Source organism: Camellia sinensis, chromosome 5 (assembly GCF_055761805.1).
Source record: "Camellia sinensis isolate YWXY chromosome 5, ASM5576180v1, whole genome shotgun sequence".
NCBI classification, from domain to species: Eukaryota; Viridiplantae; Streptophyta; class Magnoliopsida; order Ericales; family Theaceae; genus Camellia; species Camellia sinensis.
This window is the reverse complement of record NC_138965.1, coordinates 24,158,745-24,184,268: the sequence shown is the minus strand read 5'-3', so window position 1 is coordinate 24,184,268 and position 25,524 is coordinate 24,158,745. Positions and strand designations below refer to the sequence as shown.

General features: G+C 34.8%; 1 protein-coding gene and 1 long non-coding RNA gene across 2 annotated transcripts; one reads left to right on the top strand and one right to left on the bottom strand.

The window, feature by feature from the left end:
• Positions 1-7,034: 7,034 nt before the first annotated feature.
• Positions 7,035-24,671, bottom strand: RECQI1 (RECQ helicase l1). The gene is made up of 11 exons (XM_082868402.1): positions 24,364-24,671; positions 15,866-16,218; positions 15,325-15,576; positions 14,130-14,298; positions 13,792-13,883; positions 13,652-13,695; positions 12,826-12,940; positions 12,390-12,743; positions 8,119-8,343; positions 7,873-7,991; positions 7,035-7,476 (listed from the first exon to the last, which is right to left on the bottom strand). The coding sequence occupies exons 1-10, from the start codon at positions 24,476-24,478 to the stop codon at positions 7,881-7,883; spliced, it is 1,830 nt and encodes a 609-aa protein (XP_082724528.1). The 5' UTR covers positions 24,479-24,671; the 3' UTR covers positions 7,035-7,476; positions 7,873-7,880.
• LOC145790494 (uncharacterized) lies at positions 8,563-8,803 on the top strand. The gene is made up of 2 exons (XR_014329243.1): positions 8,563-8,686; positions 8,729-8,803. It is a non-coding gene; the product is annotated as an uncharacterized LOC145790494 (long non-coding RNA).
• Positions 24,672-25,524: the final 853 nt, after the last annotated feature.

Here is a 25,524-nt window from a genome sequence, read left to right as displayed (position 1 = left end):
TCCCTCTTAGCGGCAGTTGGTGGCAGTGAGGTGGACAGATAGGTGATATTAAATAAATAAGTGATATGTGTACAGATAGTTGGACATTTGAACAGTAGTTGTATAGATAAGTGACACGTGTACAAATAATGAGATATTTGAACAGATATTTAGACATTTTAACGAAGAATTGTACAGATAAGTGACACGTGTATAGATAGTAAGATATTTGAATAGATAGACAGATAAGTAAATTCTAAATAGAGATGTGTCCTTTGAGACAAATAATATCCTTTTGCTTTGTCTACTCAAAATTATTAAAATGGACCAGACATAATTTCTCTTAGAATAATGTTGCCTATTGATTTTTTTTATTTTTTTTATTTTTGGTTTTGTTTAAATCTATTGAATAACTTGAGGACAGTATCTGCGTTTATACTAATATAACATCGTTTAATGTTCCCTTTGATTGAAGGAAAAATTACAAATCGTGGTACTATTATAAAAATTTATAAATTGATGATAAAATTTAGAACTTTAATTATAAAAAATTTCTTTTCACACCCAAAAGGGTTGGGAAAGTTGAAGGGGTGGGAAAAGGATGTGGTGGTGTCATGTTTACAACAAAGTTGTAAAATCAAAATTGATAACTTGTAGAAAAAAAAAAAGGTGCACATGCATGATGTGCGCCATCATTTTAGTCCAACTAAAAATAAATAAAACAATTAAAATTTAAAAATTAAATAATAAAGATTTTTATATCTCATCTCACATTTTATCCTAATCAACATTATATTTCAATATTATGATTAATGAATTTACACTATTATCATACTTTTTCCTTTATAAATTTTGCTACAATAAAGACCAATGACCGCACAAGGCATAACTTATTTGTCAAAAAAAATTTAATTCATTTTTGAAATTTTGAATTGCATAAATTTTTGGGTGAATTACACTAATAGTCCCTATAGTTTGGGGTTTGTGTCACTTTGATTCCTGACTTTTCAATTGTGACACATTTGATCCTGAATTTTGAATCTTGTTCCAAATAAGGACAATTGAAGATATCATTAGATTTTACAAGGGCAAAATCGTCAATTTGATAAAATATAAACTAATTTGACAAAAATAAATGTCAAACAAATATTTTTGAATTTTTAAAAATTATTTCTGCCCACTAAAAATAAAATTATGTAAAATTGATAAATCTTTTAGGCATTTTTTTTTTTACCAAATTAATTTTTATTATGTGTTTGGATGATGATCATGTAAAATTAATTTTAAAAATTAATCATGTAATTTTTATTAATTTTTATCAATTTTACATAATTTTATCATTGGTGGATAAAAATAATTTTTAAAAAATTAAAAATATTTTTTTGACATTTATTTAGGTCAAATTAGTTTATATTTTATTATATTGACGATTTTGCCCTTGAAATTAAATAATGGTATCTTCAATTGTCCTTATTTGAAACAAGATTCAAAATTCAAGATCAAATGTGTCACAATTGAGAAGTCAGGGACCAAAGTGACATGAGTCCCAAACTATAAAGACTGCTAGTGTAATTTGCCCTAAATTTTTATATAAATATATGTTTTAATAAAATCAAACATGATTCATGTTAGTTATGAAATTCTAAAAAAAAATTAAAGTTTCACTGTTCAAACTAATGGTAACATAGTAAAATTTTACTATATTAACATTAATTTAGATAATAAAATTTCATCACCACCATCGTAACATTTTTTTTTTACTATTATTTTTCATATTGAATTATCTATGATTTTAAATACAAAAATTAAATAAACAAGACCCAAAATTGTTTTTTGTTTTAAAATTATTCAACTTGTTCCAAAATCATGAAATTAATTACTAAGTTCTTAAATATATGTCTAACAACCATATGGAACAATTTTTGAAAATTTAATTCCATTGATTAGCTAAAAATGAAAAATTATTTGTACAGCGAAATTTCACTGTTCAAATATAAAAATGCTTCCAATTAACCTTCAACACAATTACATCACTACTATCACTATCTATCAAAATGGTCACAACACATTTGATTGTTCATATCAAATTTCTTATGATTTTAAATGTAAAAATTAAATAAACTGGACTCAAATTTGATTAAAAAAACTCAACTTATTCCAAAAATTATAAAATTATTTTGGAAGTTCCTAAATATAAATCTAATAAGAATTCCATTGATTAGATAAAAATATAAAATTCTTCATATAATGAAATTTCACTGTTCAAATATAAAATATTTCTACTAGCATTTAACACAATCCACTACCTCACCATCACTAACCACCACAATGAACTCAATACTTTTGATTTTTCTTATCAAATTGATGCAATTCAAATATAAAAAGACCAAAATTGATATTTTTTTTTTAAATCAACTTACTCCAAAATTAATAAAATAATTTTAGATGTTTTTAAATATATATCTAATACGCATTTGAAATAATTTTCAAAAGTTAAATTTCATTGATTAAATAAAAAAATTGCACAGTGAAATTTTACTATACCATCATACGTGACATGGATTATGGAGACTATATGATTTGGTGTGGTGTCCAAAGATCAAACAAGAAAATCAACGGGGACAATGACAAGGAATGAAGACCACATCAATAATACTGATGTTCAGAGATAAGAATCACATTAGAGATTTGCATCATCTTTACATCTTTATTTCTTCCTCTAAATCAATACAAATCAATATAAGAGATAGTTGAAGAATTGATTTGAAGTTGTAATTTTATTTTAAAGGATTTTATAAATTCAACATTTCAATTATTCTTTACCATAAAAAAAAAAAACTATGCAAATGGACATTTGGCCAAATTTCTACTCTTATTACTCTTTTTTGAATAGCCACGAAGGAGACATTGGGATGTGGCCTACTGGTCGAATAGCTACATCTTACGATGTAGTGAGTGAAATGCCAATGGTTCGAGTTGATAGAGCAACGGCGACTCTTCAGTTGTACTCTAACTATACTAACCTACTAACGCTATCGAAAAAAAAAAACAAAAAAACAAAACGAAACAAAAACAAAAATGAAGGTAGTAATACAAGCACAATTGTGGCCAATGATTGAGGCCTGCTGAGGTACTTTCGCACTCAAAGGTCAAACATGGATTTCATGATAACATGGATGAGTGATTGGAGGGTATGTAATTTATCCACATTTTTATATTTTTTTTATATATATGTAATCTATTTTTATATATCTTACATAATTTTTTAGTCGAGATTTAACAATTTATTATTTAAAAATGAAACTATGTATTTTTATGTTAATATTGTGTATATTTTTATTAAAACATTTTAAATTACAATTTGTTATAACCCATCACAACCTCAATCAATTTTCTTTTTCTATTTCTTTCGCCAATGTCAAACAAAGATATCAAAATTTAAAAAGAAATTAAAAACGGGTTGATGCATTTTAAATTTTGTATTAAAACTAATAAAATCCATACAGACAATGTGGGTATCATTTTTTAACATTAACATTAAAAAAAACTTAAAAAATTCAAATTTAATCCCTATAATATTATTACTATGATATAGATGGGAGCTTCAAATTGTGAACTAGATATGCTGTTGAGCCTGTGTGGGTCAACCACGGAGCCCCATCTCAATATTCCGAACCATTCATGTTGTAAAATTCTTTAAGAAGATTATCCTCACAAAAAATCATATTGTTCTGACAATTATAATCACATTATCAAATTAAATTTATTATTACAAAAAACAGACGACAAATCTAATTTTAAAAATAAACCATTCATTATTTTGAAGACAAATATAATCTAATAATACGTCTACATTTGTTCGATCAATCTAATGTTTTTTAATGATAATATTTTCAACAAATTCTACAATATGAACAATTCAAATCATTAACTTAAGTTTCATGATAAACCAACATTGTCATCGGGAAATAACCCTTTCCTTTGAATTAAAGGTCATCTCCACAACCAAATGCTATGGAATATTATAGACTCAACAAAGTAAAAAAAAAGAAAAAGAAAAAAAAGGTTATAAAATTAAAAAGAAAAAACAGAGTTAGTGCAAAGAAAAGGTTGTCTTTACTACGTTTCCAGATCCTCCCTTTTCAGGTCCTTCCCACTAAAATCCACACCCTGAACCATGTGGCACAAGGAAGAAACTTTTCTGAGATTCAAAGTGAACCTAAATATGGAACTTTTTATATATTTTAAAAAAATTTAATCAAAAGATTAGGTATCAAATTTTGTTTTAAATTTTTACATTTAATAGCACTCGCCAAAAGACTATTAAAATTTATTTAAATATATAACAAAATTCATAATAATAAAAAAAAAAAAACTAAAATATAAGTTGGATCATGTTGCTTGGTGAGAGAGAGATAGAGGCCTACATTATTTTATCAGTGTCAAGACAAGTATCAAGATTGCATCAGTGGTAGGGCCTCAGGAGGATTTGTCTGATGTAGAAATTTTCAAAATCTTGTGCATATGGGCTTGTCACTTTTCATGAGACAATTGAATTCACTTGGGGGACCCCATCACATTATCATCTTTCAAATCTCATTAATCTTCTTCACTACATTCACTCGCTCCCTCCATGATTCTAATAAATCATGGGAGCTTGGACACATTACACCCCCTCTCATTCCATCCAAAAAAAATTTAAAAATATTTTTTCTTTTTATAATTTCAATCTTTTTTCTACACCCATCTCTTCATCCTTAAATTCTCTTTCACGGGTGGTGAGGGGATTTCGCGTGGGTGGCAAGGGAATAACAAGTGGTGGGCGGGAAAGGGGAGAGGGGTTAGGTATCACTAGCAAGGGAATGGCAAGGGGGTAACAAGTAGTAAGCAGAAAACGAGAAGGACTAGGGTGGGTGGCAAGAGTACGACGACGACGACGACGACATCAATGAGAGGAGTAGAGGGTGACAGCTAGTAAAGGAAGCTAGGACACTTGTAAAGTTTAAGGTTAAAGTGGTTGAGGAGATTGAGAAATTGGGGTTTTAAAATGTTAAGGTTTAAGGTTTTAGTGATACTTTTAGATAGGGACAATTGTAATAACAAATAAGAAATAGATGTTGTAATAAGATAACTTTGTGATGTAAATAGAAACACATAAATCAGCTTTTATATTTATAAAGATCAATCTACTTGCCCTTTAGTTTTCTTTAGAAGATTTTTATAAACCTACCTTCTCAACTAGTTCTTTTTTTTTCTTTTTTTTTTTTCAAAACCATTTTGAAATAAAATTTTGGAAGATTTTCTCAAACATTATTAGGCATGGTTTGGCAAGTTGGGCTAGAGGTTTTTTTTTTTGGCTAAAATAGCCACAAAAAAAAAAAAAAAAATTAACCTAATAAAACAAAACATCACATTTAATCCATAATCATTATATTTTTTTTTTCACAAAAAAGTCAAAAAGTCAAAAACCCTTCCCAAACCAAACTTTTTAGTCCCAAACTAAAATAGCCAAAAAGTCAACCCACTTTCCAAACCACCCCTTAATGAGTGGTTTTCTTGTAAATTATTTTTGGGAATTTTTCTAAAAGCAACTCACCTCTACCTTTGAAGAAATACCAAAGAATTGTTTTTAAATTTTAGAAAACTGTTCACACAAATGAAAATGATTGGTGTTTTCAAACTTTACATTATTTTTGTTTCCAAAAATACAAAACACAAATGAAAACAAAACCACAATCAAACAGAATTGAGTTTCACAAATAGTTGGAATGAATACCTCGAGTTGAAAATATGTTGTTTATAGGTTTCAACTGAAAATTGAACTAACATAAGAAAGGTTGGATTTGAATTCAGTTTGTGAATTAAAATCCATGCCTTCAATCACAACTCCTAGTCCTATTTGTTTGGGGTTATAGGGAAGGAATTGGAATTACTAATCCCTTGGTATTATTAATGGGATGTTTGTTTTGAGAGATGTGGAAGGGACTATTAATCCCTTGGTATTAGTAGTCCACTTGAAAGGAGGATTAGTAAGGAGAAGATAGAGATGGTAGTAGAAAAATAGTGACGGGATAAAAAAAAATTTATTTTTTTTATTTTTTATATATTGGGAATTTTTTTAAAATATTAATGTTTAATTTTTTATATTTTTTTATTTGTTTTATTATTTTATATAAAAATAATTTAACAATTCCTCACTATCAATCCCCTCACTATTAATCCCTTCCATTCTATCTCTAAAAACAAACGGAACCCTAGAGAATTCATCATGAAGCTCAAGATACTGTATAACCAAACTATTGACATGACTAAATTATTGGATTGTCAATCATGATTGGCAGAAAGAAGTGTTTATCTTCCTCTAATGCTGGTACTACTTGCACGTGCCTATGTAAAAATTTTCTAAACTCTTCTATGACTATCTAAGTTTATCAAAAAAGTCAATGTCATTGACTGGAAACCAATTGTGTGAAACACATGGTTGGCATGGTGAAGATAGACCTGCTTAGATTGTGTTTAGAATAAAAATTTGAAAACCGATTTGAAAGGAGAAATAAAAAAAGAAGAGAATAGTGAACAAAATTTAGCTTGTATCTCATTCACTTTTCCCTTTCTATGACCTTTCTCTCCAAAAATCTCTCCTCAAATTCTTATCCAAACATACCCTTATGCTGTGTTTGGTTGGGAGATTTGGGGAGGGATTTGGAAAGAGAAATGGAAAAGGTAAGTGAAATGTGAATAAAATATGTATATATTTCACATAGTTTCACACACCTTTTCCCTTTTCCTTTCCAATTCCCTTCCCAAATCCTCCAACCAAACACACCATTAAGGTTAATGTCAATGTGTGTAATGCTTCATAAGGTAATGAGTTGAAAAAATTATAAATTAAAAAAAATAAAAAGAGACAAAAAGTTGGGCAGAGTTAACAGTGCGCAAATATGCAAAACACAACCCTAATTGTAATGATCCAGTCTTGCATTGAAAGTTTACATGGGCTATTTTGAGTATATAAGTAGAAGAAACGCCCCAAATGATATCTTATTGGCTACCCATTACTCAACCAATATTTTGATTAATTATGAATCCTCATGAGGATGCAAGAGTATAAAGAGGGGAAATTTATAACCTAGGTTTACATCATCTCCATGGAATCAAAACTGACTCTGAACTGCTTCAGATCCTCATCCCAATTATTTGGAAATGGTTTACAAATCATATTTTTCAATCAGCTACACATTGCTCGCTTTTTGACTGACTAGGATTTCGCACTCCAAAACATGACTAGTTTACAACTCAAAACCCAATAAATAGTCATACAAACTGCTTGGTTTGGGCAGGTGCAAGTGCAACAACAAAGACCAATGATTTGCACCAATGAAAAGTGATCCAAATTAATAATTAAACTTTGCATTCAGAGCAAGTTCAGTCCTAGTAAAAGCTCAACTCAATGCGCTCAAATTCAAATTAGATGTGGTTCAATTCAATCTCTTGATCCTGTGCCCAAAAAGAAAAACATATATTGTCATCTTCATAAAGATAAAGTTACGTTACTGCAACTACTAAAACAACTGAAGTTTAAGCATTTCTATGCTGAGGCCTATTTTAGTTGGAGGAAAAAGAATAGTTATGTCCACCTTAACGGGCAACTAAAACTACCAGCACAACGGGTCAAGAAGATAACAACTTCGCTACTGTTATTTCCAAAAAAAGTTAATGGAGTAAATAAAATTGAGCCGTGCCCAAAAAATAACGGGTTTCAGACTACTGCTATTTCCAAATAGCCATGGAGTAAATAAAACTGAGCTGCCCCAAACAATAATGGGTTTGAGGCACAGCCCCTGAGGAAGATTGGTGTTTGGGGTACTCTATGTCCAAAGAGTGTGATCATACCTTCATTCTCATGAGGAAGATTTGAGGCAGTTATCACAAGAATTAGAACCATATTTGCAAGCATTTCTGTCAAAGGACTCTCCGAAGTGTTCCAGTAAGGTCTGTCTACGACATTCACCCTGTGGAGTCACAGAAATTCAACAAGCACTTCTATGGTTAGTTTCTGCAATAAAAGGACTGGAACTTCTGTGCTGGACTACATAATGAATCTAATGATTTGAATTTCGGGAACATGAATTGACTTACCTTAAGTTCACAGTATTGTTGCATTTTCCGAGCTTGTGCCATGGCTGTCTGAAAGCTTTGGCTTTTGTACCCTTGCCCGCTTCGTAACATACATACAACTCGACTAAAATCTTTCTTCTGGTATAGAACAATGCATACTGCAGGAAGATTGTCTCTTCCTGCCCTTCCAGATTCTTGATAATAGCTTTCAATTGATTTTGACATGGTATTATGGACAACAAAACGCTGCAAATATGAAATTAATTCATGATTTTAGTTTTCATTCAAGAAACTCTTAAAGTGAAAATTGTTCATTCCAAAAACAAGATTGAAATTGCACCCAGTAAAGAACCAAAAAACAAATCAAGGCTAAAATATGCATTATGCAAAAATAAAGGCAAGATATATATAATGGCCTATTCTACAGTAGTTGCCACTGTAAAAATTTATGTATTATTGATTGATGTTTATTGATATCTATTACAATGATTCATGATTCCTATATATAGAAGAGGGTGAGTGTGTAGTAGGTAAGGAGTAGGTGAAGTGGAGGTGGTAGTGGTGTAGTGGGTTAGGTTTAGTGGAGTAGGTGAGGTGGTAGTGGTGTAGTGGGTTAGGTTTAGTGGAGTAGGTTTAAGTGGGTGAAGTAGGTGGAGAGTAGGTGAAGTGGAGGTGGTAGTGGTGTAGTGGGTTAGGTTTAGTGGAGTAGGTGAGGTGGTAGTGGTGTAGTGGGTTAGGTTTAGTGGAGTAGGTTTAAGTGGGTGAAGTAGGTGGAGAGTAGGTGGTTTTTAACAGCCCCCCGCAAACTCAAGGGGGATCGGAACTAACCAACTTGAGTTTGGAGAGAGTAACAAAACAAGAAAATACATAAAAATAAAAGAGGATAAGAGACACCGTATGGTCGTGTCAGACCATTGGTGAAGACACTGGATGGTGGTGTCATAACGTTGTAGAGGACACTGTATGGGGGTGTCATAACCATGTAGAGGACACTGTATGGTGGTGTCATAACGGTGTAGAGGACACTGGATGGCGGTGTCAGACCGATGTAGAAGACAGTTTATGGGGTCATGTCGGACCGTTGTAGCAGACACTGTGTGGTCGTGTCAGACCGATGTAGAAGACAGTTTATGGGGTCATGTCGGACCGATGTAGAAGACAGTTTACGGGGTCATGTCGGACCGTTGTAACAGACACTGTTGTGACAGTTGTTGTGACAGTTTACGGAGTCTTGCTGGACCCTTGTAGAAACTAACCGGAATCAATGTTGGGACAGTTTACAGAGTCTTGTCGGACCCATAAAGGAGCTAACCGGAATCAATGTCGGGACAGTTTACAGAGTCTTGTCGGACCCATAAAGGAGCTAACCGGAATTAATGTCGGGACAGTTTACAGAGTCTTGTCGGACCCATAAAGGAGCTAACCGGAATCAATGTCGAGATAGTTTACAGAGTCTTGTCGGACCCATGAAGGAGCTAACCGGAATCAATGTCGCACCCTCAAAAGGTGTGCCCAATCTTTCAAAAGGCGTGCCATCAAAATGCGTGCCCAATCCATAAAAAGACGTGCCATCAAAATGCGTGCTCAATCCATAAAAAGACGTGCCATCAAAAGTTGCGCCCTCAAAAGGCGCGCCCACTTCATCAAAAGTCGTGCCCGACAGAAAGCGTCGAGCCATCAAAAGGTGAGCCGGAGACGCGGCGAGGCACGTGAGCGACAGAGTGGCGTGTCGGCCGCGTCGTCAGTGTCGATATAAACCAATGCGGAGGCTGTGCTTGAGGCAGAAGCGAAGACAAAAAAACCTGGGAAAAAACTTCTGAAAAACTCTTCATTTTCTGAGAGAGATATTCGTTTTTCTGAGAGATTGCCTCTAAGAGCTGCAAATCTTGAAACACTCCCCTTCCGAACATTATCAGTCTGAAATTGCTATTTCGCTGAAACACTCAACAACCCAAAAAACATGGCCTCTTCTTCCCGTTCAGCTACCCAGAATATGGCCTCTTCATCTCGTGGTCTACTCACTCTCTTTCCCGACCTCAACGAGTCAACAAGAGAGATAACTGGTGCGGAGGCCCGTGAACCTCAACCAAACACCTCTGGTTTTGCTCCGTTGAACTTTCCGATGCGGTCGGTGGAGCAAAGAATGGCAGTGCAGTCGGATGTGGAGGCCAATCAGTATACATTGAAGTCATGTGTGGAAACCATGACTGCGGTTACAAATTTGTCGAACCGGCTGCAGAGTAGGACAAATGAGGTGCAGCAGTTAAACGCCCAACTGGCTCTGCTCCAACGCATGTATAAGGATGCGCGAGCAGAGTTAAGTGTGCTAAAGGCGGAAAATAAGGAGCTGAAGCGGAAGGCCACCGTGATGTTCCGATTTGGAGGTCCGCCATATGCTGTAGTGGAGGAGCAGGGAGGAGGAAACTTGCTTGGTGGTCTAGGAAGCACGGAGGCCGGACCGGCAAGGACCACCCAGGACGGAGGCAAGAAGAAAAGACCGGCGGCTGAGTAGAGAAGAAAAATCCCACTGTGGGTGTGGTAGTTTTGTTTTTGTTTGTGTGGGTTTTTTTTTTTTTTTTTTTTTTTTTGATGTAAAAGTGTGATCGGGGTTGATCCCCTGATATGAATAAAATTGATGTATTGTGTTATGTTGTGGTGTTGTTTTGTTTAATAAGAAAAATAAAATAAAAGAAAATAATGGATAAAGAAAATAGAGAAAAATATTTGTGGATGGGTGATAAGAAAAAACAGCAGTGTGATTTTTTTTTTTTTTTGGTGGAATATAAAATAAATAATAATAAGAGAATGGAAAACGGGTGATGCTTACTAACAAGGGATAGGGAAAATATATTATAATAAAATATATATATATATATTAAAATAAAAGAAAAGGGTGAAAGAACGTGGATGAAATAAATTAAGAGAAAGGAGAGATATGATTAAAGTGGGTTTGAAAGTGGGAAAAGATGAGAGAGAGGGAGATAGAGTGGGTGCATGATGATGATGTTGGGTCCATGGAGAGAGAGAGAGAGAGGGATGTCCAAGAAGCTTGTGCTTTTGATAGTTACACATTACCCAAGCTGTATGTGAAGATGCATGTTACTGTCTTACACTTCTGCAGGCTTGGTATTCTTTGTGGGGCACTTGCAACACGTGACATTGAAAATTGTATTCGAAAATGATGACATCTCCAACATGAAACGTCTTGGAAGCAGCCCAGGCCTTGTAATCAATATTCCCAATGATGGTTCAACCAGCGGAGTCCCCAACCTTGTACACTGCTGCCATTGAAACTTTCAAGCCAGCAAACATGGCTACCAACAACAGACCCACAGCTCTACACCCCACACCCAAATCCATGGCTAAGAGAGAGAGAGCAAATCGGGAAAAAAAAACAGCAGTGACGAGCAGAAAAGCAGCGCCAGAAACGCCAACGACGACGACGAGTAAGAGTACAACCACGGATATGTGAGAGGCGAGGTGAACGGCGATAGAGGCTAGACGATGATGCGGGTGCCGCCGCCGACATAGCGGAGGAGGGGTGTAAGAAAATGTTGAAGAAGTCAAGGTATGTGTAGAAAATAAGCGGAATAGGTTGAGGTCCGGCGGGCGGCAAGGCGAGGTTGCCGCCCGCCGGTGAAACGAGAAATACTAAGGTCTTAACCTTGCTCTGATACCATGTAAAAATTTATGTATTATTGATTGATGTTTATTGATATCTATTACAATGATTCATGATTCCTATATATAGAAGAGGGTGAGTGTGTAGTAGGTAAGGAGTAGGTGAAGTGGAGGTGGTAGTGGTGTAGTGGGTTAGGTTTAGTGGAGTAGGTGAGGTGGTAGTGGTTAGTGGGTTAGGTTTAGTGGAGTAGGTTTAAGTGGGTGAAGTAGGTGGAGAGTAGGTGGTTTTTAACAGCCACTGTAACAGCTACTCTTCCATTATTTGCAATGGTATAAATTAGTTTTCTTCTCTTTCATTTCATAGTGTGAAATTTTTTCCCATTGAATCTTAATTAACCTCTGTTCATAAATAAGATTTTCAAAAAAGGAAATGATAAAGATAGAAGCCATTATAATGGTTATCTTTAGCAAAATGACTGAAAAAAATATTAGAATCAAGTCATGTCACAATTTGCTACACATTAATGAAGCAATTATGAGGAAAAAAAATTATAGTCCATGTAGTGGACAAAAGATACGATGTCCACGACAATGTCAGTTAAGCAAATTTCAGATGGATTACTCTAGCAATTTACACAAACAGAGACACTGCAGAGTTAATGTGGACTTACAACATCAGGTTTGTCTATCCCCATCCCAAAAGCAATTGTAGCGCACACAACGTGGACCTCTCCCGTATGCCATTTCTTCTGAACAGCAACCCTCTGCTTAGCTGCTAAACCAGCATGGTAATACACTGTTTTTATCTTACATTTCGAGTTCAAAAAATTTGAGACCTCCACACATTCATTTTTCGAAAGGCAATACACAATTCCACTCAAATTCTTAAAACGATCCATCAGAAGCTTTCCAAGCTGCTTCAATGATTCATTGGTCTTGCCAATCACTTCATACTTTAAGTTTGGTCTATCAAAGCTTGTCTCAAGGACAAGAGCACGTGGGATTCTTAAAGCATTTAAGATGTCCTGCAGAGGATCCATAATGGTCAAGGAAACGCAACCTGTCATCAAATTCTGGAAGGAAGATAAACTGTTGCAATCATCTTACCTGACGAACTGACGCTGTTGCAGTGGCAGTTAAAGCCATCACTGGAACATCTGGAAAATTCTGCTTAAGACATCCTAAACCCCTGTAATCTGGACGAAAATCATGTCCCCATTGGCTGGAAAGCATAGAAATGATTAAAATAGTGGAAGCCACTTGTTAAGAATAGTTAAAGATTTTAAAGAATCATATGGATCGCGCATGGATGAACTCTCATTAATTACCAGTTACGACCATGATGACCATAGTTTCCAAATCGATTAGTGACTTCAATATTATAAATGTTTTCTCTCTGCTCACAAAAATGTAATTGACTAGCGCAACAAAAAATTACAAAAAAAAATAAGGTGAATAATGAAAAACAACTGCAAAATTATTCTCAAAATAAACCACCATCATCACTTGGCCTTGCACCATCAACTTCATTGTAGTGTTTTTCCCAAATGTATCCTTAAATCCTACTGCTTGCTGTCACCAGTGGCTGTGGGTTCCCACCTTTTATTCTGTCCTTCTCTCATTAATTGGATTTAGACTCCCTCCCCATATCCCGAGGTAGCTACTATGGTCAAACCAATCAACCAATTGTTCCACCTTTTAGACGGGGCATAACATGAGATTCAATGAAAAGCTCAGCCTTGCACTATGTTGTGGCCAAATGTTGGAATATTCACATATTGATGAGACAAAGAATATTGTATTGGGTCATAAAAATAAAAATAAAGTATGCGAATAGTGTTTCTTGAGAAAGGGAACCGTGCTGTCCAATCAATATTTCATCTTCACATCAAGTATAACAAATCTACAGAAATATATTGGAGAAAGGGCATACCTCACGCAGTGTGCTTCATCAACAACAAAACCGGCTAGTTGTCCCTGTGATTTATGTACCAAGTCTTCTCTTAATCAGCATAATCTACAACAAAAACCTGCAAGGATTTGATATATTGAGCTTAAACTTAAAAGGCTCACCTTTCGATGCAGACATTTTAGGATCTCCAGAAATGATGCATTTCCAGCAATCCTTTCAGGAGTAACATACAATAGCTTGCATGAAGGTTTATCTTTCCTAAAAACATAAAACAAAACATAAATGTAAATTCTTTCCTAACAACAAACAATGTGCAAAAATAACTTTCTCTTGAACAATTTTGAGTGTACAAGACAAAATGATCCCACAAACAAATCTCTAGAAAATGAAAAATTGCAAGAACTCTCCAGAAATAATTTCTTGTTTGTAGTTTCCGGTAGAGGAGTTAAACAACAAAAAGGATTATCCTAATAGACTCAAGTATAGAAAAGAATTGAACCTTGCCTTAACTCTTGAAGGACAGCAGCTGCTTGAGAAGCAGTTTGTTGAGAATTCAAGAAGGTTGCTGGTATTCCAAACTTGAGGTTTAGTGTAATTATCTGATCCTGGATGAGGGAAAGTAGGGGCGATACAACAACTGTAACACCTGGTTGCATAGTAGCTGTAAGCTGTACAATATGAATTACCATATGAAGGTTGTCAAATTATTAAATTTGATTGAGCAAATAGTGAAAAACTAAAAGACAGCTTTAGAATAATCAAGCACTCACAAAACACCAAGCTTTCACTGTGACCCATTGAGGTCCAAGTTATTCAGCCTCATGTAACGGGCTTAAAAAAACACCAATTTAAAAAATTACACAAAGTCAACAGTGATCTCTAGATATTGTGGCAGCTCATCCACATAACATAGCCAGGAAAACATCAGCTCTATGTTACCTAGAACGTGAATATTTCAGTACATGGACTGGGATCAGGAACACCGCATTCTCTCAAATGTGGTACAAGATAGACTTATCTAGACTAAACTATTAGAATTTAAGATACTTCTAAAGAAGTCTTCTTTACAGACATCCAATAAAATATTTCTTTTCTTATTTAAATTGATCATGTTACAATAGAATCTCTCAAACATAAAAATTTCGAAGAAACAAAAGAAAAATAACCCAAGCTTATTCTAACACTTTCTATTTACATAATATTTATCTATACTAACAAAGATAATTTATAGTTGACGTCAATCTCCAATAATAATTCATATTTTAACAAATATATTACAACTAAGCAGGAAAAAAATAAATATTAGAATATATTTATATATTTTATATATAAATATATACATATTACCATAGGCGCTTCCAACCTTAGAAGCTTCTATATGCCATCGTTCCACCACCCCCGCTTTTGCACCTACGATGTGGTTATTTTCTAAAGATAGGGAGGTGATCCGCATATGGGCCAAACCACAAGAGGGTAAAGTGAAATTTGCCCTATTTGATTTGTTTTTCCTCCTAAGATAACTTTGAAGGTTTATATTGAAAAATATTTTTGGAACCACTTTGAATTGCTAGATTCATTGTGTTAAATCAAAAGTTTACCGTGTTTCGGAACGTGCATTCCAAAACATAAATCAGTAAGGTGCAAGTGTTTTTTGGTGACACTACTGATCAACTATATAAGGAAAAAAACCTTACCTGATAACATAGACTTTTACCACCTCCAGTGGGCATAAGAATAAAGCAATCCTGCTTTGCCAGAGATGTTTTACAAGCCTGATGCTGCAAGGGCCGAAAAGTCCGATTACCAAATATTACAACATTTGCCAATTCAATGTCATCCAAAGTCTGTAATTCTTCATAACTGAGAGTTCGCTGTTTATCTTTTGATATCCTGGAGCCTGTTATTTTATTGCAAATTGAATCTTGAGTGATGCCTCTCTTACAACCCTTCACCAAAAACAAAAGTTTCAGCACATGGAATAATGTAGGATCAAAAAAGGAACAAGCAGAAAATCTCTAAGCTTATTGCTTATATACTGAAAAGTTAGATGTACCGTGTAAATATGTGTATATGACTTCATTTGTCCTCAAAAACTTTTTTTTTAATTCTTTTAATTTTAACATGTTATTTAGCTGCAGTAGAATACCAGATGCATAATTAAAAAAAAACACTGCCTTCACAGTCCACAAGAAAAAGGAGAAAGAAGTTGGAAATGTTCATAACAAGAATTCCTACCACAGATTTTGATGGATGCCTATGTGAACTTTGAGTTAGGTCATGAACACTTCTACTAGTACACGAGGAAGGGGTAGATCCAACATCCTTTTTGCTTGGAATTATGAAATCTAGGTCTTCACCATCTGAAGAATCTTCTATGACATGGAGATAGCTTCTTGCTTTGTCATTGTTTTCTTCTTCATAATTGTTCAGAATATCCTTATTAAATATGGCAGCCAAAGTTCCGCAAGCCTCTGATTCCATGGCTTGTAAATCATCCCAATCCTCACTGTCTTGCATAGATTCAGCCAGTGCTGCAAGAAAATCATCACCACAGAGCTCCACACTGATAAAATCCTGACCGTCATCACCTTCACAAAAAAAAATGATGACAACAATTATTGTTAGAACTAGATGACAATAAATTCTTCATGTTTACGGAAAGCCAAGATTCCACCTTTATCACCTAGCGCAGTTTAAACAGAAGCTTTCCTAAATTTCGATTTCCTTTTCTGAATTTTTTTATTTTGATAGATGTAACAGGTTTTATTCTGATCCCTTTCATAAGGGTGAGAGTATTTATTCAGTTTGTCCATGTAGAAAACAATGTTGCTATAAAAATTAGACCTCCTAACTTGTTGAAACAGTCATGATTGAAACATAACTTCTCATTCAGTATATAGCTTGGTTTTACATGTCATAACCATAAAATCTTGGAAATAACTCGTCGACAGCTCACATTTGCCAACTCCAGTTGCAAAAGTTATTTGGTTTTAGTAATAATCCAACCTTAAGCTTAGTTGCAGAGAAACCACAGAAAACAATCCAAATTTAAGTTAAGTGAATCTCTAATTTCTTTTTATATTTGGGAATGCCAAAAAAAAAAAAAACTGCCTTCTAGCTCCCTATTATGTTCTATTGCAGCCAGTTTTTGTTTTATCAAATAAAATTTCTAAAAAAAAATAATGATATTCATAATATGAGCTATATATGACTACATGTTAATGTTATGGACTGAAATAGGAAAATCCGATACAAGTCATTGTTGCCTATATCGTTAGCAAAGTTGCTAATGCATAAACTGGGTCAAGGAAATTTACAATAAAACCATCTTTATTTCTTAAAACAAGAAAAAGGTAAGATACTAGGATAGAGATGAGTGGAAAGCAACAAAAGAAAAAAATAAAATTGAAAAAAAAGTAGCTCAAGTGTTATCTCTCAAAATTTGTATTTCTTTTGTATCATTTGTCAGTTGTCACCAACTCACCGTTGTCACCATTACTTGGATAGAGATGAGAAAAAAACAACAAAATGAAAAAAATAAAAATAAATAAAAAATTTGAAAAAGAAGCCACTAAAGTGTTCTCTCTTAAAAAAATTATTTGTTTTGCGTCAATTGTCACCATTAGTTAATCACCAGAAGAAATAGTAAGTAGGTTATTAAGGTATTGCTTAAGTTATTTTTCCTCTTTCAGGTATTGCTCTAGAGTCAAGTCATTATGTTTTTCCTACCTAACTTCTTGTTATTTATCCTTTTCAATGATATTTAAAATTGTAAACCTTTTCAATCACAGTTTTTTATTTTTTGTTCTTTTTTTTTTCATTTTTTTCGTTGATTTTTTAATCTCCTTTTTTCTTTTTCCTTTTTCCTTTTTAGATGTGACTGTGGTTGTCGACATATGGCTAATTGTGACATACAACTTAGCAATGCCCCTGCTCAAATTAGAAGCACATGCTATTGAGCACAACAATTTTCAAGTGAGAAAAGCTTATTAAAAAAATAATACCCTGATATGTTGTCGATATGGGAAACAACAAAAAGTTTTGGTATGTTTTACTTGTTGCCGAGATTGATAACAAGGTTGCGGAAACCAAAACCCATTTAGGTTACAACTCTATATTGTTGATGTAGGAAACAATAAAAACAAACAAATAAATAAGCATGGGTATGGGTTTATTTGTTGCCAATATTGATAGCATGGTTGCAAAAACTGAAACCCATTTAGGTCACAAAGGCAAGTTATTGAGCTTGACAATTTTCAAATGAGCTGAATCGAGCTTTAAGAGAATTATATTACAATATGCTGCTGTTGTAGGAAAATTAAGTACAATTTATGCGTCGCCTATATCCTCAACAAGGTTGCGAAAACTGAAGTCAAATTAAAGGGTAAAACTAAAACCTTGCATCTTTGTTTTAAAAAGGGTAAAATACTGTTAAAATCCACCTACTCTCCACCTACTTCACCCACTTAAACCTACTCCACTAAACCTAACCCACTACACCACTACCACCTCCACTTCACCTACTCCTTACCTACTACACACTCACCCTCTTCTATATATAGGAATCATGAATCATTGTAATATCAATAACATTATATCAATCAATAATACAATTCTCTATTTCTCTTTATACATTAAATTTCTACATGGTATCAGAGCCATAAGATTTAGGCCCGTATTTTGTTTTCTCACCGGCGGGCAGCCGGCCGGCAACCTTGCCTTCGCTGCCCGCTGGAATTTTGTACACATACCTTCACTTTCCTGCATCTTCCAACTTTCTTACAACTGTTGTCCCATAGATGGGCTTCATATCTACCAGTCCATCTATGCCTTGTGACACCTCTATACTGTGAAGTCCTCTGTCCAAATGTATCAATGGACTTCCTATGGCCAACCTGCTTCTGATCAAGCTTCTCAGCCCTCTTTTCTTCCCCTCCTTGAATGGTGTTTGGTACACCTCATGGCCTCTAAATGCATAGTAATCTGAGTATTGCTGGGCTTGAATCTGCTGTTGTTGACTATTGTTGGTCTCATGATCTGGGTTGTGGTGGTAGTACATGCTCTCTTCTTACATGAGAAGGTGCGTCACTGTCGGAATACGGGCTGCCGCCTCTGGCCCCTTAAGCTTCCGCTGCTTCCGCCCTACTCTTGCTGGCGGCGCCGCACCTGCGCTGAAGGTTGCCCAATTTAGGCGGAAAGTTTGCTCGGTATTTGGCATTGTAGTACCATTGGTTGTCGATGGCATCATCTTCACAGCCTCAATCTCTCTCCTCGAAATCACAGTGAATTGAAATTCGGCAACAAATGGTATACAGAGTGGTAGTAGTACTGTTTTTGTGCGAAGGGACAGAAATCATCACATTTCTCACCTTTTTTCTTTTATTTTGTCCTCCACTTTACACCTCACATGCCTTCTCTCTGTCTAAACAATAATTTTCCACCACCCAACTTTCTTTTTATTTTCTTTTCTTTTCTTTTATTTTATCACCAACTCACTTCTTATGATGAAAACACATGCCTTAATTTATTTTAATAACATGAGTGGCCTCCCTTTTCCACCATCTCCCTCTTTTTCTACACAATATTTTTTGTACCACCGCCCACTCCATGATACCCATATTAATATTATTATTATTTTCACAAAAAAAAAAAAAAAAAAAAAAATTCATTCCAGTTGATTTTTCTGCATTACCACACCTACCATTCAAGTTTGCCAAACACACTTATTTTATTCATGTCAGGATCAACCCCGATCACAATTTTACACAAAAAAAAAAAAAAAAAAAACAAACAAACAAACAAACAAACAAACAAACCACCACAACACACCCAACACCCACAGTGGGATTTTTCTTCTCTACTCTGCTGCAGGTCTCTTCTTCTTGCCTCCGTCCTGGACGGCCCTTGCCGGTGTTGCCTCCGTGTTTCCCACACCACCGAGCACATTCACTCCACCCTGCTCCTCCACTACAGCATATGGCGGCCCTCCAAATCGGAACATAAAACTGGCCTTCCGCTTCAGCTCCTTGTTTTCCGCCTTTAGCACACTTATCTCTGCTCGCGCATCCTTATACATGCGTTGGAGCAGAGCCAGTTGGGCGTTTAACTGCTGCACCTCATTTGTCCTACTCTGCAGCCGGTTCGACAAATTTGTAACCGCAGTCATGGTTTCCACACATGACTTCAAGGTATACTGATTGGCCTCCACATCCGACTGCACCGCCATTTTTTGCTCCACTGACCGCATCGGAAAGTTCAATGGAGCAAACACAGAGGTGTTTGGTTGAGGTTCACTGGCCACCGCACCAGTTCTCTCTCTTGTTGACTCATTGAGGTCGGGAAAGAGAGTGAGCAGCCCACGGGAAGACGAAGCCATTTTCTGGGCAACAGAGTGTTACAGCGTATTACAGAGTTTCTCTCTCAGCAAAGGAAGAATTTTTCAGAGGTTTCTCTCAGTTTTTCTGTCTCAGCTTTTGCCTCAGCCTCAGCCTCCGTCTTGGTTAAATAGCCGAGGCAGCCACGCGTATCGCGCGCCACTTGACGCCAAACGACAAACGGGCGCGCCAGCCAAGGCACTCACGTGCCTCGCCATCATGTCCGGCACACCTTTTTATGACTTGGGCACGCCTTTTGATGGCACGCCTTTTGATAGATTGGACACACCTTTTGAGGGTGCGACTTTTTAGGGGTCCGACAAGACTCTGTAAACTGTCCCGACATTGATTCCGGTTAGCTCCTTTATGGGTCCGACAAGACTCTGTAAACTGTCCCGACATAGATTCCGGTTAGTTTCTACAAGGGTCCGACAAGACTCTGTAAACTGTCCCGACATTGATTCCGGTTAGTTTCTACAAGGGTCCAGCAAGACTCCGTAAACTGTCACAACATTGTCTCCTTCAACGGTCCGACATGACCCCATAAACTGTCTTCTACATCGGTCTGACACCACCATACAGTGTCCTCTACAACGTTATGACACCCCATACAGTGTCTTCACCAACGGTCTGACACGACCATACAGTGTCTCCTATCCTTTTTTATTTTTATGTATTTTCTTGTATTGTTACTCTCTTCAAACTCAAGTTGGTTAGTTCCTATCCCCCTTGAGTTTGCGGGGGGCTGTTAAAATCCACCTACTCTCCACCTACTTCACCCACTTAAACCTACTCCACTAAACCTAACCCACTACACCACTACCACCTCACCTACTCCACTAAACCTAACCCACTACACCACTACCACCTCCACTTCACCTACTCCTTACCTACTACACACTCACCCTCTTCTATATATAGGAATCATGAATCATTGTAATATCAATAACATTATATCAATCAATAATACAATTCTCTATTTCTCTTTATACATTAAATTTCTACAAATACTTTCAATGGAAATGTTATAAAATAATAAAATAAGTAACTGGATTGTTGCCTCTTATATTTTCATTTGTTCTGCATCAATTACCATCATAAACTAAACTTAAAAATGAAATGGAATATTCGTAGGTTTTTTAGGTATTACTTAACTAATTTTTCAAGTATCAAACTAAGTAGTTTTTTTAACCTTTTATTTATTTTATTTTTTTTCAAGAGGGGTGATTATGTAAAAACTGGGCCACATTTAGGACACATTATTTTCTTTACTTTTCAATTTTCTAATTTATATTTTTTATTGTTTCTTTTACAAAACAATGGCTACATATTGTGGTTGTTAAGATCCTATGGCAATGACTTATCTGACCACTTGTTTAGGTTACAAGCCCACACTACTGAGCTTGGCAATTCCGAGTGACTGGACGAAGCTTATAAGAGAAACCACTTCCTAATATGTCGCCGATATGGGGGCATTGTTAATTTCTTGCCTATATTGTTAGCATGGTTTCCAAACTAAAAGCCACCTAGCACACACTATTGAGCTAGGTTACTTTCCAAGTAAAGTCAAGCTTATTAAAGAAACTACATCATACTTGCAGATGGTACGGCAAAAAGTAGGTAAATTCAGTACAATTACTTGTTGCTTGTGTTGTGTCATTAGCCAAGAAGCATGAACACTTCTATGGTGGAAGCATGTCGTGCCGGACACTGACACAATGGGGCACTCCTAAAATCGTGTAAGACACTTTTTCAACATATCTTAATTAAAATTTTATATTCATAATATCGAAACACTTAGGCGACACTTCTTGAACATTCTGAACATGATATGTGATGAATCTCTCCATAATAACACGTTCTGCATTCTTCAAAATACAATTTGTGCACTGAAAATATGTTTTGAAACATTTATAAGATGAACACATCATGTATATTTCAATTTTTATAATTGTTTCACATTCTTTAGAATGCAATTGTTACGTGAATGTTATATTGATATTTAATGTATCAAATATATGGCTTTTTCATTTTAATTCGTATCATGTTGCTTTTTTTTTCATTTTGAATAAACTATCCAATTTTTTTTAAATGTCTCAGGCATATCAAGTCCTGCATATTTTTTAAAAATCATTATGTCTGCATGTCCTTGTCTATGCTACTTAGGTCACTGGCATGGCTGCCACTACTTGAACTAGGTTGAGAAAATAATAATAAAACCATGTGCATTCTTAAAATTAAAACATACTAAAATAAAAATGAGTAGATTACAACAAAAGAAATAATCACTAGATAGATGTGAGGCTAGTTATGCTAATTGTTTTGATTGTAGTTATTTTGTGATGAATTTCTCTTGTTACTTACAGAATTTTTTCATCACAGGTGTCCCAGGTGTTGTTTGAGCACTACTGAAGAAAAACTATCATACTGCTACATGCAATATCTCAATTCGTGTATGGATGTTGTTATGCTTATTGCTTACACAATACAGTGGCACCACATGCATAATTTTGGTCCTACTCATTGCATACTTGACTTTGGCTTTCAAGTTGCCATAAGCAAGTAATGTTTGAGGCAGTTCAGTTCCAACTATCTCTTCTCATTTCATTTTTATTGGCATGCAACTGGAGATACATTTATCATTAAGTTCATCATATTCTAATTCTAAAATGTGTCCAGACACTAGACATGTGCTTTCTTTCAATACAATAATGTCATTGTGCACATGAGAATTTTTAAATTCAACCACATTTATTAGACATTCTACTTAATTTTGATAAAAATATGACAGGCTAGGTCTCTTCTTGGTCACTGGTTCATATTTTTTAATGAGGGACAATTTTTTTTTTTTTTTTTTTTTTTTAGCTTTTTAGCTGAGGGGTTTCAATCTAGTTCCATGTACTTCTGTCTTGCACACATTTAACATTATGTTTTTTTGAACCCCAACTATACTACGTCTGATTGGGTAAACCTGGATACATGCACCACCCCACTAGACACGCATAATAGGCTAGGCCAAGCAGAAGCCAGTGTGGGTTGCTTTCAGGAGTCGCTAGTGCGACTTAAAGCAAGGTTTGAGCAAGGAGAGGGAGCACACTAGCCACTTCATGGAATGTATGCTTTGAACGAGGAACCCCAATCATACTATGTATGATAGTTTTGTTCAACTATTAACAATACATGTTTTTATATGTTGCTTACTAAAATGAAAACATCAATAACTAGACAAATAGTATGTCGTGATGGTGCCTTCGCATATACTAGCTAATCAACAATGATTCTCTTGTTTTTACAAGTGTCCTTGCAACTCCGTAGAGTAAAAAAATATACATGAGCTATCATGAAATCACCAGCTTCTATTAGGTCGTGGTAGATTCCTCACGGAAAACCTCGTGCCTTTCATTTTGGTCTCTTAGAACGGAGAATTAAACAAAAAAAACAATTTTGAAGAAGTTAATGCACCATTATTCTCATACAAGATTCTGATCCAATGTGAATGACTACACTTAAGGTGATTTCCATGTTGGTTGATGAGACAATGTCCCCTTTGAATATTTGTGTCACGTGTGTTATGCTCCTAGAGTCGCTTCTTATGGTTGCTCAAGTGGAGATGCTATCTCTAGGGGCTGACGTTTTTCTGGCAAATATGGACTCCCTTTAAAGGAAATTTATATAAAATAAAAAATAAATAAGGTTCTAATTAATGGCTATTTGATTCCCCATTATATTGTGACTACAAAATACAAAAACCACAGCCCTTGAACCAACTGATTCAATTAAAGGCTCCATTGCAGTGAGTTTGTGAGCTTATGAAAACCAAAACAAAACCTCATCTATTCTATTATATAAATCCTACACATAACTCTGACTCTGTTTGACATGAAGTTTTGTGAGTATATGTAGCCTATGAAAAGAAAACCAAAATGCCACTCGGCACAATTCTTGAAAATTTAACTAACATTTTGAAATTTTTCATGAAACTGTCATTAGGCTAAAACAAAATCCCGTAAGGTATGGTACAGCCATAGAGCGTGGTACCCTTCTAGTACAAAATGTGTGTATCAACTAATTAGGTTTCCTTTCCCTAGATTTTCTCAGCAACCAAACAATTAACAAGCAAAAGAGAATTGTTAACCAGAGTAATTTGAAACTACAGTTGTACTTGTAACTTGATAGCATATGCAACTTAAAAACTGCTCAAAACGAAACCAAATTGAACTAATCCCAAGCAATAACGAACTAGAATACCTCAGAATTTGAAACAAATAATTTGACAAAAATGTGCATTCATAAACATAATTATACAAATTGCTGTTCTAGGGTTTGATGATTTGGTTCGTAAAGATTGAAAGAATATACCGTAAAGATTAACAAAACGATCTAAGCACTTAATGGCAGATTCTTCGTCGAATCCAAACTCGAGGGCTAAGCTGATCAATCGAGCCTTCTCCACCTCCAGATCCTGATCGTCCATTTCTCTCTCTCTCCCTCTCTCTCTCTCTCTGTGCCTGGATTGCTCTTATTGATGAATTTCCGGGCTTTTGATAGCAAAAAAAACACAATGCTTACTCACCTTCTCATTACATCATTCTAAAATTTTTAAAATTTTGAAAAAATTATAGAAAAATACAAGTTTAAGTCTGGAGTCAAATTAAACCCAATGCTTCAAATTTTTTTAATTTAAGTTTAAATTTTTTATTTTTAGTTTAATCTTAGCCATCTATTAATTTGACTAACGGAAAGCCATCTATTAATCTTAGCCATCTATTAAGTTTAAGTTGTTATTTCTTATTGTTTTTAAATAATATTCATTATAATTTTATAACCAGCACATCAACCATCAGCATTGGCAACATATAGCTTGTTTGGGAAAAATATTTAGGCTAAAATAGTAATATAAGATAAAATAAATTATTTCTACATAATAGGCTATTTTAGTAAAATATGATAAAATGTCACATTCAATTCATAATCATTTCATTTTTTTATCATAAAAGTCAAAAAATCGAAAAAACCTATTACAAACTAGACTTTTTAGCCCTAAATTAAAATAACTAAAAGATCAAAAAATCAATTCACATTCCAAACGAGCTCATAAGCAATCAACAGTCTTATTTTGACCTCTTTTAAATACGTCACTCATCATACTCCTTTTTCATCACTTTACTCGAATCACCTCCTTCTCATTTCCACCATCAGGCTCGTCGCCACTTGGTGTTGTTCCCAATCAGGGACGGAACTAAGATTTCATTATCAGAGAGGCCAAAAGAAAAATAATTTGTTTTCACTGTATACACAAAACACACACACATATATATATATGATATATAAATTATATATACATAAAAAAAAAGTTAAATACCAGATAAGCAATTTCTAATATGATGAACATATATACATATATATATATTTTTTATATGTAAAATAAAAAAAGAATTTAGTATAGAAGAAGAGTGACACGTACATTTTTTATACTGGAGACCATTTTATATATAAAATGATATATGTATATATATATAT

Bases quoted from the DNA above. Each gene is read 5' to 3' on its own strand.
- RECQI1 (XM_082868402.1), bottom strand. From the start codon at position 24,478: ATGGACGATCAGGATCTGGAGGTGGAGAAGGCTCGATTGATCAGCTTA. The intron at 16,219-24,363 runs GTATATTCTTTC...TTTTTTGTGAAG, and splicing joins TCGTTTTGTTAATCTTTACG to GTGATGACGGTCAGGATTTT. The intron at 14,299-15,324 runs GTAAGGTTTTTT...CATATTGTACAG, and splicing joins GTAAAAGTCTATGTTATCAG to CTTACAGCTACTATGCAACC.